The following is a 17,339-nucleotide window of genomic DNA, read 5'->3' as shown; positions in this document are numbered from 1 at the left end:
TCTGTGAAACCCATAGAGTTGATAAGGTGAACATAGAAAATAAGTAAGACTACTACCTCTTGTTCATTAAAATTACATGCCAGAGGAGATAAAGAAAATAATATTTGTAGTAAGAACACAGTATTATGAGAATTACTTAACATACTCTCTTCCACAGGAACTTTCACTTGTTTTGTCTGTGTCCTTGGCCCTGTTAGGTAATATTCAAAATATCTTTCCCATGAAAACTTTCTTCATTCACCTGGTTGCCTGTTCTTAAATCCAAAATGTAACTTTCTATTTTATCAAATTCCCTTCATTCTTAATTTATCATCTGTTATAAATATTGGAAATATGATGCAGCTGTTGCAACGGTTTTCCTATTTAACCTGGAAAACTGCCAAAACCTGGAGAGAAGTTATTTATTTTTAGGAAGGGAAATTACTGAAGGACCTGAATACTGCTGAAAATGGTGGAAAGACCTAAGCACAAAAAAAATCTGATTACCTAGCCCCATTGCCAATAGTTTTTCAAGTCAGATCTTATTACAAACCCAGATAAGGTTTGCCAAGGCCATACTGTTTTTCTGTATATTTTTCATAGATAGCTCTACTTTCTCAGTAGAGCTGCTCCTCATCTACTCAGACTCATCCTTGTTTACAAAACTGTGTTTAGCAAAAATTTGCTAAAGAAGCACTGGAGAGGTGATTTGGCTTAATTTAGCTCAAGAGGTATCTGGCTCTGTGAATAAAATCACATGGCATACAGAGAACAATAATAGTGCCCCACCAATCAGCACAAAGTGTAACAAAATTAGCTGGATTGAAACAGTTCATACCAGCTCTTCTATTACTTACAGGTTTCCCATTAGCTCTTCTCCATGTACAACCCTGAACATTTGAGGCATCCCTCTGAGTAGACTATAGGTGCCAAACGTCATCAGATTATTAAAAGCAAAAAGCACTCTTAAGGTCCTGCACCACTTAATTCCAGTATATTTCCCCCAACAATGCATGTATAAAATTCTCACTTACAAACATGTTGCAACAGTTATCCTGCCTTAGTCATCATACCTTTTGCATATTTCAGATAGTGTATAGTAATAATTAATACAATGGTTGAGAAGGCAAAGAAAAACAACAGTTTTTAGACATCATTTCTGTATTCCTCAGAAGCTGTAACTATGATGAGTGGCTGTCTGGAAAGCTGGTTTGAAACTATCTTACATCTCAGAGAGGAAAGCAACACCTGAAACCCCAATCCTGTAACATGGCAAGTGCTATATAGAACCAGACCTCCCCAAAATTATATAAGGAGCTTTGGCAGAATTTAAGCCCCAACTCCAACACCTGCAAGCCTGATACTAAACCTGAAACTCTGTTTTCATTTAAGCTCTGGCCTGGTGCAAATTGCTGTCACATGTGATTGCTTCACAAACATGTATCAGATCATCTTCTGAGATAGGGCAGAATCATAACCCTATTTTGCAAAAGGGAAAAGACAGCTTTGGAAATTAACACTTACGTGTTTCAAATATTTCAAACCACCCTGCTCTAGCAGTAAGACTAAGGAATTCCTTGTTGTTTGGTGAAAAATACGAGTTCAGGTAAATTCAAATAAAAACATGAGCCTAGCTCCCAAATCTGAAGTGAATAGTCTAATCACTGATATTATCAGGATTAAATTACCTTTTTTCACTATTTTGTGCTTCTTCTCCATTGATTTCATTATAAGTGCCTGCAAATTACCTATTTGACAGGGTGGAAAAGAACTGGCTCTCATAATAAACAAATCTTTGGGTTTTATTGAAAAAGAAACTGAATGTGATTCTTTTCAATTGATTTTTTTGCTTGCTTTTGATACTTCTACATTGGAGATGGATGATCAGACTCACAAAATTGAGGTCACTGTCATTTCTAAATTGTGAATATGAAAACCAAATCAAGCCTTCATTTTTATTTTTTCTCCTCTATGAAAGTTATAAGCCTTGGCTATGTGACTAACATTTTTTAAACAGTTGCATCAGTTGTATAATGAAACTGCTACACCTAATTCCCTTACATTGTTTTTTAATTCTAAATACGGCATTGAATAATTCTCAAGAAATACAGGTTAGCATCATTACCCTCGCTTAAAATTGAGTCACATGGTTCATTAATTTGGGAGGTGTCATCTGGTTTCTGCCAACTTTGCATCTCACAGAGACTCCTTTGAAAATTAGTTCAGAAATACAGTTTTGACTTAAACAATCCTGACGGTGTTGGCAAATTATCAGGTAAAACTACAAAAAGAAAGAGAAAATGAGGGAAACACAAAGGAGAGAAAATAGTGAAACAGTGTAGAGAACAAAGTTAAACCACTTATAGAGGTTGAAAAAAAAATCTGGTAAGCAAAGAAAAGCATTAATTAAAAAGAACTAGAAGGAAAATAATTTTCTTACAAAGTGAAAGTAAAAAGAAGAAACCTGTAAAAGGGATGAAATTAGCTTATACAGAGGATGCAATTGATTGATTATCAAGAAAAAAATATTTTAAAACATGGTAGATTGATTGAAGTAACAGGACCTCCTCAGGAACATTCCTCAGGAACATGAGCTACAGCCCCAGAATTACTGAGACAGCTGGGTATTCCTGGGTTATTCACCTTTGACACTTACCTGACTTGGAATGGATTCTGTAATGATTAGTTTCCTCCAAAATGTATTTTAAAAAAAATGGGATTTTAACATCAAATAATGAGAAGATTATCTTTTTATAATGAGAAGCAGAATTGCTGTTTTTTCTGATAAAGATTAAAGTTTGTTTGAAATTCTCTGTATGTACGTGCATTGCAGCCTTGAGCTCAGACAGAAAAGCATGCAAGAGTATTTGCTCTACATAGAGTATTTGTTTTTCTGGCTTAACTGAATAAGGAATTGAGTAAAAACCTGTGAACAGCAGAAATGATGAAAAGTATATTCCACTGCATTTTATTCAGTTCACTGGGGGGGGGGGGTTAAGCACTTCTAGTTCTAGATAATTGGACCCTTGCTTTTACAGATATCAGTCTTCTGGCAGGATCAATACAAGTGCCTAAGTCTTGAAATCCTTATTCATTGATTTCTTTTTATTCTTCCATCTTTGCACCATAGTAAAGCACCACCTTTATTCTATGTTGTTTACATTTAAATATGGGAAAGTGGGAAAGAGGAAAGGTTCTTAAACTTCCAAAATGTAGTAAAGGTTGCTATGCCATTTTTTTAACATAATTTTTTTCCATCTTAAACTGTGAAGACAAAATATGACTTTTATGATTCAGATTGTGCTGTTAAATTACAGGAAAAAAACATTATGAACACACACTGATTTTTAAAACAGAATTTCAGAAACTGGGAGTCTGAGCCTTGGAGGCAATTTGTGCTTCCACAGCCAGAGCAAGCGCAGTCCAGCAACACAATCGTAACAATAAAAATGAGACAGGGCAGCTTTAAGAGAGAAACAGGAAGCTGTAACTGGAATCCAGCTGAATTCTGAGCTGGGGCACTTTACCATGAGGCTGCAAATGAAACAGATGTGTTTGCTGTGAATGTCTGTAGTGTCTGGACTTTTTGTACCAAAGGTGACAACACTTTCCGTCCTGTGAATTTTTTTTCTTCTTTTATTTTTCACGTACTTTCTATAAAGGGAATGAAATGGAGAAGTTGAAGAAATATGTATCAGTGAAAGATGAAGATCACTTTTATCATCAGGGAGCTGTGGAGCTGCTAATCTTTAACTTTCTACTCATTCTTACAATACTAACAATTTGGTTGTTTAAAAACCATCGATTCCGCTTTCTGCATGAAACTGGAGGAGCTATGCTTTATGGTGAGTATAAATTCAAGTGCCAGCATAACATCAGACTAGTTGTATATTTATGATCAGGCACTTGAGATCAAGTGCTGAAAAAGCTCAGAAAACGTGCTGAATTAAATGTCAACAGCTCCATTAGCGTACGGTAAAATAATGATGTAACAGCATCTCTCCTGAAGTAGCTAGAGGCTGCCTTGAAGGGGGAGCAACTGTCATGAGCTGGTTATCCTCAGGATGTGCATGTTCTGCACCTCTGTGGTCAGACAGCAGAGAGTTGGGGAGTTTACTGTTTACAAAAGAATGAAATCCTTTCAGTGACAGAGATTATTTCATTTGCTTGGGTTTTTGTAACATTCAAACCTGTTAGTCTGAGGAGCCTAGTAGATACAGACCTGTTGTCTAATAAAGTTTAAATGATATTGAGAGCTTTCTTTTGGCTTTGCTCTGTGCCTTTGAAAAACACACTGAAGAATGCGTCTCAAGTTTGCTCTCAATGCTGTCATTGTAGGGTAACTTCAGTTTGCCTGTCTAGTTCTAATCTTCTCTGAAGGTTTGCCAGGTTGCATTTTGCTTTCATGCGTAACTTTCCGCATTGTCTCCTAAGCACTCTCTAGCTTAATGGTACGCACTTACACATGTAATGATTTCTCTTGTCAGTCTCTTACTGCTGTTTCACTCTGAGAGACTCTACTGCCATTTCTGCTGCCATAAAATACATACAGGAGGGTAAAATGTCAAAATGGAAGACAGAAATCAGCAACTCAGTCATTACCTGAGTGCCAGCCTGTTCTGACATGTTCTGTGCACACCACATCCTCTAGCAGCATAATACCCAAAATTGATTTTGTTAAGATTGCATATTCTGAAGAATATTTGTTTATCAAGGCACACCACATGCAAACAACTACATATGGAGGTTCATCTACAAGCCTGCAATGGCAAAGGCAACTGACACCTACGTGTTGAGGTGAAAGTTTCATTTTCTATGTCAAGCATTGTAAGGTGATCTCTGTTCCACTAGAAGACTGAAGCAGATACCAGTCTTCTTTGTATCCCCTACAAACTATTTTTTTTGATAAACTAACTGTATGAAATTTCAAGAACAGGCTAATTCCTCTTCTTGGCTCATTGTCTTCACAAGAAACTTGAAACCTCAAAGGAAAGCAAGCAAAAAAGAAACTCTTCTATTAATCCAGTCATTGAGCCCCTATCACCTGGGTCTGCAGGATCTCTTACTTCTCGCCTGCCTTGCCTGTATTTTAAAGTTCTGAAAAAATATTTATTCAATAATCTACCCTTTTTCTAACCTTTAAATCTGTTACACATGGAAAACACATCAACTGAATCAGTTGAGACTGAGATACACATCACATGATACTTAAATGCAACAGTTTTCACTGTCAGACATCACCTGAATTGTTTTTTAACAATTTTATGGGGTGCAAGTTATGTAATACTGAGAACACATTTGCTTGTTGCATTTCTGTTAACATTTCTCAAAAGGAAAATCATGAGACATTGTGCAATATATTATGATCAACTTGTAAATTGTTTTTCTAAATACATGGGTGCCTCTACTGCAATAGCTTCCTTTTCACTAATTGTGCTGTTTGCCAAGTGCTGCTGAGGACCTTTTCTGAAGATTTAGACAAAAGTCTGTCAAAACAGAAATAAAATATGGGAGAATACAATAAAACAAAACCAAATAAGTATGGAATTTGCTTTTATCTGCCATTTGATTCTGTTTTGCTGCCTGCTCAGAACACACTCTGCACATCATGAGGATAACCTGCTCATATTCTTTTGATTGGTTAAGAGATTAGTGCTCCAGCAGGACAGGGCTTTTGAATTATTAAAACATTCCTCATGACTGTAAATAAACTATCTGTTTAGTCTTGCATTATTTATGGTAACCTTCGAACAGAGAAAAAAGCTTATCTGTAGAATCCAAAAAGCTAATGATGCCCTTCTTATCCTTCAAATTTTTGGATATGGGTGTAGTTTTCTTTAACATTGTGGAATGTCAATATTGAAAAGAAAGTGAAATTTCAGAGGTCATAAGAGAGGTGCCAGCTCAACAGGCAGCAACTTTGGGAGAAAATCTTCATGGCACCAAGCACTGACAGTGAGACAAGTCCTACCCTCACTTAATTTTACCTTCCTTCCCTATCCAAACAAATAATTTTGATTTCTACATTTTCTGTACAAAAAGAGGTCTCCATCCTACAGTTTGCTTTGCTCCAGCCCATTAAGCTCTTTATTAGATATGTGGATAGCAATACAATGAACTGATAATTTGGCTTCAAGTGACAGAATATGGGCACCTTTTGCAGAGTGTGTCCCACAGGATGACAAGTGGGTCCATATTCCTCAACTGTGACCTTAGGGGAGTAGCAGTGGAGAGGATAGGAAGGCAAAGTGTGAGTAACACCAGGGCAAAAAAAAAAACAAACACAGGAAGACAAAAACAGGAAGAAGTTTTACAGTTACTGCAAAGTGCTGAACAGCCACAAACTGAACACAGCCTGATAGAGAGTTCTATTTAAAGTACAGAACAAATGGAAGGGTGAGTTGGCTTTTTTTTTTTTTTTTTGCATAGGCTCTGTAAGAAAATTCAGTTCTAGGCTGAATAATTCCAGCTAGGAAAAAAACCCCACAACCATACTGTCCATTTAGAAATTTGAACAACTGAGGTGTATTTTTTTTTTTATCAAAGTGTGGTTCAACACTAAGTATAGCTAAATTTAATTCAAAAATCTTTCTACAAAGTAAAAAAACTAGAAGCATTTCAAATAATGCAGAATTAACTCACAAGAATTAATTCAACAGGAATTCAACATTTCACAAAATATATATATATATACACACATACACTGGGAGGCATTTAGCTTGAAAGTATTTAAAGACTCAAAATATTTTGTTTGTTTTGAGACCAAACTGAAAAATCACTCACAAAGAAAGAGGAAAAATACAGATTTACTGGTTTATTCATTTATTCCCTGGTTTTCCTGGGTCTCAGAGAGCAAGTTTCTCTGCATGTTGTAGTTTGATAAACAGACCACAAAGAGTAAACTCAACTTAATTCCTGATTTCTGTATACCAGGGAGGCAGATGGATATGAGAGAGTTTGCTAGACAAGAGCACACTCAGGAACAGTGTGGGAGATGATCTACACCAGCACTGATGAAAACAAAGCTACGTCTCTGGTATCAGAGTAGGTGACCCATCTTGTAGCACCAGGCCCCAGGATGTGGCCTCTTAGTGCTGGAGAAGACACAATGAGCCAATAAAACACCAAAGTGCCTGTAGGCACCTCATGCAGAGCCAGATATCTTTAGAAACCTCAGCTATAAACCATTAGGCACCAAAATCCCCATATAAGATGTAAGTCATGGCTCTTCACATTAGTGCAGCAGTAGTCCAGAGCTACACAGTGACAAACTGAGTTCAAGTATCCAAGTTACTCATCCTCCCCAGAAGTCAGGTATCAGGCTCACATAGAGGTACCACCTCTCAGCTCTGAGTAAGAGGCTAAAACACTCTTGCAAGTAGGCAGCTAGAATTGAACTTCAACAACACAAAAACCCAAACCAGCAGCAAGCCAATCTGTGCCTTTTCTATGGGAGGTTAATTACCAAATTTAATTGAAATTTTCTCAGCTTGAGTAATTGTCACCCCTAGGCAGGGGGTGGTACCCCCTAGGTGGAGGTGGGGCTGACTGCAGATGTACCAGCCTTCAGTTATGCTCCATGGGATTAGTGGATCAGACTGGAGGGAAAACAAAAAAAGGCTGAATGACAGAAGAGCCATTGTGGTGCTCACATAAAATGGCTTTGGGTTGCAGTGGTTAGAGGTGTTTCCCCAGGTTTTGAGGGGACAAGTTTTGACAGGTGTGCAGAGGGAAAGCTGACTCACAGTAGCCCTTTGCAGCCCCTTCTGAGGATCCCATTAGTGTGTTTGGAACTGAGGCACAATCAGTTCTGGATTCAGCTTTGGGGGAGGTGTCTAATGATTAAGCACTATGATTCTTTTACTTTCTAAATCCAGTATGCCTCTTGTGTGAAATAATTGTAGTTGCCTTCTAATGGTGTGTTCTGAGTATCCCTGTTTCTCACAGGCAGAAATGGATGTAACAGGTCCCAGAAAGAGGAATCCCTGGACCTTAATAAAACAGAATATTTTATAGTCTTCCTGATTGCAGCGTTCACAATGAAAAAAGGTTGTCAGGACTCAGAAGACAGTATCGGAAAATCACAATTAAGTCAGAAACTGACATTTTGTAGTGGTGAGGTGAAGAGAGGAACATCATTTTTGAGGCAAACGAAGAAATTTGAAAGAAAATCTTAAATATTTGGGAAAATCAAGTAATGACTAAAACTGCATCCCTGAGTGTCCTTACTAAGGAAAGCATTTAACCGGTGACTATATGAAATCCTGGGGAAACAACAGTCCTGTTTAGCTCAGGAATTTGGCACGGTGACTTAAAAAATCCCTTCCAATGGTCAAATCTATGATTAAGGATTTTATCCTGCTTCCACTGAAGAAGCTGGAAAACCTGCACTGCCTTCAGTTGAAACATGACTGAGCTGTAGTTAGAGTGAGATTTTGCTTCAAGATCCGACTTCAAAGGACAGTTGAGACTTTTTAAAGAAATCTGTAACATTAGTGACACCCTTTTCTGTTTCAATGCTGCATTTAAATAAATGTGCTTAAAACACTTTTTGATAATCTTGCACAGGCCTTGGTGAATGTCTGCAAAATATTTCTGTTACCTGAGCAGATTACCTGGTAATAGAAGTGCATCAGAGACTGTAGTTTAAAACATTGAGTCATACGGACAAAAATGGCAAAGGAAAACCTGTAAGTTTTGTGCTCCAGAGAATGAAAAACATCAAGTCTTGTTCAAGCATCAAATTAAGTTGAATTTTTAATGTATTTGAAATTGAATTTAAAAATTTAATATGTGGTTCTTCTAGTGGAAATCTAATAAAAATAAGATGAAAACCCTGACAGTTTTAACTAATTAATGGTTTCCTGGTTTCTGACTCGTGATTTTGGACATCTGGGCTGACCACTGTGGAAGTCATATTTCATTGTAACACGTGCAGTGCTTGCTTCCCTTTACATATAAATGCTTTCCCCTAACATTTTGAGGAACTCTGTCTTTTACTACAGCCAGATTTATTATCTGATTTATTGCATGAATGCTGTGTAACTTAAGAAAGTGGTCTTGGGATTTCTACACCTTATTGAAATTCTCTATCATTTAAAGAAAGCAACCATACTAAACAATAGATTCTAAACAAGCGCAAAAGCGTGCACACACTAAACAGGCAATACAGCTGTTACTCAGCATCACTGCAAGAAGCTACAAACTTGACTTACAGGTGCACTAGGAATCTGCAGTTCTGAGAGTCTCTCTTAGGAGATGTGACAATAACACAGACTCTCAAGGTCCTTGTGATCACTTGTATCACCATCTGATTATGGGATCAAACTGAAAATGTAACATCATGTTTTGCAGATGCTTCTCTTTCCTGTAATTTAATTTCTTTCTTATCTTTCACTAGTAAGTGTGTCTATCTAGATGCTTAGGTCTCTTCCATCAATATTTAATCTGAGTATTCTTAGCATTTTATGAATATGTTAGTAATTAGTAACTGTAAAATTGTTCATCCTATACACTGGACTTAAAGCATATAGGACGCATAAAAGAAGTATGGAAATTAAATTTTAAACCAAATCAAAGTCTCTGAGGGTGGAAATAATCTCAGTAATGTTATCTAGCTAAATATTACTCACCTCTCCTAAACTAAACATGCAGCCTCCCACTAGAGCCAACAGAAAGAGCTATACCATCCCGAGGATGGCTGCAGAAGTACATTTTCCTTCCTGTTAAGTGTAAAGAGAGACAAAATATCTGTCTTAGGTAAGAGTCCTAAATTGTAGATAGTCTTATTATTCCTTCCCTTCTTCCTGATTTATTTTTCTATGTTTATGCAGTCTCAAAAATGCAGTCTTCTACAGAAAGCAGAATGTGCCTGAGGATGTGTCAGAGTTTTGTCCCCACAAATGAAGTGTGTAAAATCTCCAACAGCACAGCTGATGTTTATAGGCTCAGCACAGCACATGAGTTGTGCAGGCATCTCCCTGCTCTAAATAACTACTGAAAACGAAATGGATGAGAAAACTCAGTTAATTATTATGCCAGAAACTGGATCGCAAAAACAGGAGTATGACTGTGCATATGTCAAACCAACATCTGCATTCTAATGAAATGACCATTTTGGAAGAATATTTTGTGGTCATCCATGAAGTGTTGAGAGAGGTTCTGTAAATGTAGAAACCCTGAGAAGGTTTCCTACGGTTTTGGAAGAGCTAATTTTTCTCTAAACTGGTAAATCTGTAGCATCAAATACTTAAAAATACTTGAATCTCTTTCATTTTTCTTTTTTTCTTTACTCTCCAGGCCTTTTAATGGGATTAATTATACAGTATGTGACAAAATCACCAGATGTTGAAAGTGGGACTGTTTATGAATGTGAAAAGCTGAAATCTGGGCCATCCACTCTGCTTATTAACATAACTAATCAGGTCTACGAATATCAATACAAAAGAGAGATCAGCCACCACAATGTCAATGGTCACCAGGGCAATGCGATGCTTCAAAAGGTAAAACCTATCTTATTTTTGTTCTAAACTCTGTAAGATATTTATTTTATTTTCACCCTTGAAAGAGGAAAATAAGCTTCAAGTTAAAATGAGACAGAGAGAGAGAGTCTATTCTGAGTTTAGGGTGAGCAAGGTAAGTGATGAAGAGCAGTAAAGGAAATGAGGTGTGGTAGAACCCTGACCATCATTTAGCTCCAAGCTGACTGTGTGCTTGCGGAGTGGTTGCCTAAGCTGTTTCAAATGACAGTCCCATCTCCTGCAGACACTGAGTTCATTACAGACACAGCTGTTAACTTGGATTCATTGCCACTAAACCTTTATAAACCCCACTGGTATCTTTATTTTTCCTCTGTCTTCAAAGGGACTTGCTCTAGCAGGATAATGCAAGGGGAGGTTACCTCCTGTGGACAGCAGAGGAAACTGCCAACTCTAAACATCTTTCAAAACACAAACTTGTAAATATGTACTTAATGTACATTTTAATTCATCAGAGCATTCTCATACATTCTTCCACTCCTGCAGTGGTCCTCAGCAGGGACTTCGCTGCCATGGCGAGGTACCATTGTGGCAATTCAGGCTGGATGCAAAAAGGGAAGTGTGGGAGAAAATTTGCAGTCTTTCACAATGTCATGCCCTTTTCTCTTTTCCAGTATATAACAAAATATTTTACTTTGTTATTAGAGTCGTTCCCTGCCTATGTAATATTTGCTTCTTATGATGTTCGCTTGTTTTAAAAAATGGCAGCCATTTGAAGAACACTGCAGTGCAGAGGCACTTTTTAAGACCTGGATTTTGTGCTCAAAGACATTGTATATTCACATGAAGCTTCTAAGCCCTTACCAATGGCTTTTTAAAATATTGCAATGCATTATTTTGCTTTCTTTCAAGTATTATTGTTTGTGTAGCACAGTAATACATGATCCTGTGTATTATACGGTTATCGTTACAAAAACTTTTAAGTTATGCTTACAATGTACACTGGGGAGCTCAGCAGAATTAGGATTTAACCATCTGCTCAAATTTCTTGCTGATGCAGCACCATTGTGTGCCTGTCTGCTGTTCTGCTGTTACTGCCAGACTTGCCCTTCTCAGAAAGAACTAGACTGTCAAGGACCATTAGAGTTGTGGTGGGTGGAGACAGGAAAATACTGTGGCAGTAAGACTAATCAGGTTTTGCTGAATCTTCATCCTTTTTTCTGCTAGCTGGTTGCAGTTGCAGTTTTGTCTTAGCCAAAGTGTGTGTTTAGTTTCCAGGGCATATGTACTAATCCATTGCATTTGATCATCTTCATCAGACCTGGTACTGAAGCTGACTTAGGACAAAGGAGGAGTACTGACTTGCACAGAAATTTCTGGTGACCTTACAGGGAACAGCCCGATCTTGTTTCCATAATCTCACTTTGCTGGAAGGCTCTTAAAAGTCTCTACTGTGAATTGTAGTTCCTCTAAATTATTGGAGAGACCTCAGTCTGCCTAGATTTTCACTTCTTTTTCCTTTAAAATTTCCTGCCAGATGCCCTCTTGAAAAGAAAATAAATAAAAAAGGAAAAGGGATAAATTCAGCTGTATTTAGGAGACAATGCCTGGCAGCCTTCCTGACTGGCAAAAGCACTAATGTAAAAAAGAGAAAGCATGATCACACCATGCTCTGTGTTTTGTACAACTGTAATTCCCTTTTGACTGCAGTAAAAGTGTTTACTTAGTGCCTTTTATCAGAGAGAATAGATTGTGCCATGACTTACAAACATGTATTCTTTAGAACATGGTTTTGAATAATAAAACATGCAGTCAGGATTTCTGATGCCCACAGAAAAGATATTTTGACATATTTGCTGAATTCATTCCAAAATTAACATTTGAAAATGTTAGTTCATAAATGAAGAAAATCCTTTTTCCATCATGTTTTCAATGATGGTGCCAGCACAGCTAATGTTGCTGGCAGGTTATTTAGCTCGCTTTCAGCTTTATAACTCAAAGTGAGCAAGATGGAAAAAAGTCTCAGCTCTCACTTCCTGTTTATCAAATCAAGCTGTTAGTAAGAAGGCAGAAATAATTTTGTAGGCAGGTCTTACTCTTTTGAAGAAAAATAATCTAGAATACTGTAGCCTTAAAATATCACTTCATCTGAACAAAATGCAAGCCTTTGCACTAATTACCTCCTGTCACTTAAAAGTATTGATATAATATAGCCCACTGACAGAACACTAAGCAGTACACAGGCTTATTTAAGTTTGTTTTTTTCTCCAGCAATGCTGTAATTTTAAAGAGAATTCTATTTTATTGAAAGCTATTTGTAATGAATTGCAGTGGCTGGGCAATGTCCTTGGTCTTCCTCTGTGCCAGAAGTTGAAGGCCTCAGTGCATTTCCTCATTCTAGCATTGCTTTAAAATTTTAATGGCTATTTTATAAACCATTTCCTTCAAAGGAAATGTTACATTGGTTTTGGTGGTGTAGGCCTTTTATCGCCATTCTGTACACAGGGAATTGAGGCCCAATGCTGCTGATGTATCTTTCCTGAAAGTGAACAGGAGATCCACGTCTGACCCAGGGGTCATGTCATGGGACTGTCAAGTTGATGTCTGGTAGGGCAGCTGCTGTCGCAGGTAACGCTGCTTTTATGTGTTACCTGTAATGTAGCACGTGATTGATCTCCTTCTTGAAGGAATACTTTTCAAGTAGTAATCTGCATCTGTAAACTGTAAGGAACTACCCATTTATACTTCCAAGAAAATAATTCAGAATAATCCCACAGACAGTGGAGGTGAGCCTGAGATCAGTCCTGATAAGAAGATACAATTAAAACCTATCATATCAAATTAAATGCTACTTTATTTGTTCTTACCCTCTCTTCTGTCCTTTCTGGCAGATGACCTTTGATCCTTCCATCTTCTTCAATATTTTGCTGCCACCCATTATATTTCATGCTGGATATAGTTTGAAGAAGGTATGTGTCTTTTTCCTTATGTGACAAAAGGGACTGAGTGTGGCTGCTGCTCTGTAGACCCAACAGGCCAGTGACAGAGGACAGAGTCAGCTAACAATTATATTGCCTGGGAAGAACTTGGCAGGAACGGATTAAAATGAATGATCCATGGCCCTCATTCTGCTCCCTTTCTGTCCCTGCGCAAAGATCTGATCGTGCAGTTTAGGACACTTAGGCCTCCCTGTTTTCAGAAGAGACCACTTTGAATGCCGTGAACTGCAGGCAGGAGCAGCCTCTCTGTGTTTCACATCCTGCCTGATCAGGACTTTGTTCAAGGCATGGGGTTATGATACCATTTGTATCAGGTACTTCCAATGTGAAATTCTGCTAAGATCCTGAAACATTTGTCCAGATACATAAAAAAGAGGGAACTTTGATGGCATTCCACTTGGGGAAAAAAATTAAACGTCTTTAAATTGTATTTTCCAAAATAACTGAAGTAGCCAATATTGTTCCATCTTCTATATGTGATAAGTGTTGTAACAAATGGTACTGCTAAATGTGTTTCTACTTGGTCTGGATGCTTTTTTATTCACTATATTACAAAGGACTTTCTTTCCAACTTTCCTCCCCAGAGACATTTTTTTCGTAACTTAGGATCAATTTTAACCTATGCCTTTTTGGGAACTGCCATCTCCTGCATTGTCATTGGGTAAGTGAGTGTCTTCTGCTGTTATCACATGCTTGGTATTTTTTTTCAATTAAAAACTAAACTGTAAAAATAACAGACCCTGCATGGTCAATAAATAACAGACCCTGCATGGTCAATATACTTAGCAACTTGTGTATCAGATAAAGTAATTCCTTCTCAGGGAACGCTGAGATGGAAAAGGCAAAACTCTTGGATAGCCAAGGACTGTCCCAGGTATTCAGAAAATTGTGTCCTTCATTTTTGGTCTGTGACTGGTGTAAGCATAAACTGCCTTCTACACTCCATAGCTGTAACCATCTGTCCTGAGAAATAGGACCATTATCTCAATTGAAAATCCATGCTTCTAACCAGAATTTCTTCTAGAGAAGAGCAGATCTCTTAACAGTAAGGGAAGGACTTTAAATCTCAGAGGGGGTAGGAATAGATACCTCATGGCATATATGTAAAATAACTGGAGTAATTTCAAAGGCTAAGTGAAATTTTTAGTTGAAGATCACATGAAAAGCCTCAGTCTGGAATTATGTGTCAATTGAGCCTGGGTGACTCAATGGCTTCTACAGAAAAAGAGGAAGGAAAGAAAGTAGAGGGGCAATATATCCTGTTTTAGTTTCGGACCTGCTTAGGGAAAAGTTTCTAATTTTTTTTCAAATTTACCTAACTAAAGAAAATACTTGCTAGTCAGAAATGGATTATATCTTTCCAGGCTGGCATGGTGTGAAAATTCTGTTTGTCTGTTCGATTCACCCAATGAAAATTAAACAAAACATTTAAAAATCCTTTTGGATCTTAAAATTTCAAGTTTTTCATGATATTTATGAATTTCACATAGATACTTCAGCTCTCACATTCTGGAAAAATTCCTGATGCAGGGGAAAACGAATGAGCAGAGTTGGACTCTGCAGTGAAAGGGTCTTTGTGCCTGCCCAGAGCCTTACTAAGAGGAGCAGTGCACTGCTCCCAGTTAAGCCTGAGCATCGCTGACATCTCCTGGCATTTCTGTGCTGGGGACTTGCATGGAGATGGCTGAGCTACCTCAGTCTGGATGGTCTGGGGAGGTGATGGAGCAGTGCTGCATGGAAATGAGTAAGTCTTGCTGAGAGGCTTTGATCTTGCTGGTATTGTGCAGAGTTAAATTGGCAAAAAAGTCACAGAACTCTCTGGTGTTCAGGTGTTAGACTAGGAAGCACACTATAATTTGTAGGCCTTATTTGAGAGCCTGGGCTGTAGAACTCTGAAATTTAATCTCTGCATGATATGGAAAGGTATGTGGAAAAACCTCAGGTATTGTGAGGGCGCTTGAATTTAGAACTGGTTGAGGTTCTGTATTGACAGCAGCATCAAATTATAGAAGCAGTTAATTTTTTTAATGTCTGTCTTTCCCTTTCTTTAAGTAAAGATGTATGTGCTGCATCAAGGTATAAAGCCCTTGCTGGCATCATTACGAGATGGAACTTTCTCCTTTAATATCATTTTAGTAATAGTAAAATACATGAACAACCTATAACTTAGAGTTCAATGATTTTAAAACCATTCTTTTATGTGTATGTCATCATACCTATCTTGATCTCCTAGATTCCGAATAATCAAGTAGCTTAGTAAGCATAATGCACAGGAGGTATTGTGTTATTAAAAGCTCTGCAAGCCATGGTCACTCCAAGTGCCAGGAAAATTTAGACTCTGCAATCAAAGTATGATCATCTTCTGTGCTGAAATACAAAGGAGTGTAAACTCTCAGTGTGGCTGTCTCCCCTTCATGTAAGAAAAACGACTGAACGTCTATGGGCTCAGGAAAAAGGATGCCTTTCAGACCCAAAGCTGTAACTACAGGAGGCACTGTGCCATGTGTCACATTTATTGGAGGAGGAAAAGCTTCATCTCACTTTTCTTTGTGAAAATTTCCTCGAGAAATGGCACCTCATCACTTCTTGAAGTTCACAGCTTGGACAGCTGCACCACTCATATTTCTCCTCTGTCTTTATTTGCATTAACATACCTATGAACCTTGTTCTTGTTTCTTTTCTTACCCATTTATATGGCAGCGAGCACCCCTAAGGTTGAAATTATAAATTCAGTAAAAAAATCTACACCCTAACAACAGTTTGAGCTGAATGGTAGCACAGTTCTGAGGTAACAGTGGTTCTGGATCTCAGTTGGACTCTTCCTGTGCTTCCTCTCTCTTGTCTCGGCTATTCAACATAAACCAATAGCCAACAGATCTGTGAGATTGCAGGAAAGCATTAGGGTTGTCCAACCTAGTAATGCTTTTAAACATGCATTTAGTGTATGACTCTGACATTGCCATGTTAATGGAAAATTCCAGAGCAGCTTTGATAATTTTGTTAAAATAAACATAATATATTCAATTTAGCCTATATTCCAAATACTTTCATGCCTGTATCCATGCTATTTTATTTAAAACAGAATAAATGCAGATAGAATCTACTTCAAAAAGTTCCTACTAAGAACAATTCCTACTAGCAATTCAAAGTTCCAGCCCAAAGTCAGGATAAAGATCAAAAGGAAACCTTAAGGGAGAGAGTAGTAAGCACTGGGCCTTACAGGGTGTTCTTGTACAAACCCACAACACCCACTGGAATCACTGCAGAGAAGGCAGTAATATATTCAGAGCAGGGCTTGTGTGAATGTGAAGCATGTTTGCATAATGTACATGTCAGGATAAGAAGGAGATAATGACTGCATGAAGAAGAAAGATTATATGAAAACTCTACTGAAAGGAATGAAAAGTAAGTCCTAAAAGAAAAATATGTCTTCAGACAGAAAGGGTGAAGAACTAGTTGCTGTTACAAAAGAAAGGGCAGAACCCTGAGGTACTTCTAGGTTTCATTGCTATAAACAAATATTTTGTGCACAGGTATGATTAAACATGTGCTTTCTTCTCATTATGTGAGCACAACACACACATAAACAGTACTTTGATATCCACAGGCTCAAGCTCTGTGTGTCTGCAGCCTCTCACTGGGGCTGTGTTCCTGCTGCCCGGGTTACAGATGAGTGAACCCTTCTGGGGCTCACTGAAGTGGCAAGGCAAAACCTGTAACAAAGAAGGACCAGACCTCTCTTTGTCAATCAGAAACAGCTGGGAAATATCATTAATAAAGAACAGAAACATCATTTGGATTGTTGCAAACTCTTAGAGTGCTAAAACGTTGCCATGGAACACACAGATACAATGGTGCCTGTCTCCTCTTTGTGAGTCTTTGC

The 17,339-nt window shown here is 37.9% G+C and overlaps 1 protein-coding gene across 2 annotated transcripts in view; it reads left to right on the top strand.

Annotated features, from left to right (window-relative positions):
- Positions 1-3,485: 3,485 nt before the first annotated feature.
- Positions 3,486-17,339, top strand: part of SLC9A9 (solute carrier family 9 member A9) — a 179,476-nt gene continuing 165,622 nt past the window's right edge. For both annotated transcript variants that reach the window (XM_048314656.1, XM_048314654.1), the window contains exons 1-4: positions 3,486-3,824; positions 10,279-10,481; positions 13,349-13,426; positions 14,041-14,117. In XM_048314656.1, coding sequence (XP_048170613.1) covers positions 3,650-3,824; positions 10,279-10,481; positions 13,349-13,426; positions 14,041-14,117 — 533 coding nt within the window. In that variant the 5' untranslated portion in view covers positions 3,486-3,649. The remainder of the gene's footprint in view (positions 3,825-10,278; positions 10,482-13,348; positions 13,427-14,040; positions 14,118-17,339) is intronic.

The sequence above is a fragment of the Corvus hawaiiensis genome, chromosome 10 (genome assembly GCF_020740725.1).
Source record: "Corvus hawaiiensis isolate bCorHaw1 chromosome 10, bCorHaw1.pri.cur, whole genome shotgun sequence".
In the NCBI taxonomy this organism is placed as follows: domain Eukaryota; kingdom Metazoa; phylum Chordata; class Aves; order Passeriformes; family Corvidae; genus Corvus; species Corvus hawaiiensis.
The sequence above is the reverse complement of the archived record's forward strand: the minus strand, read 5'-3'. Positions and strand labels throughout refer to the sequence as shown.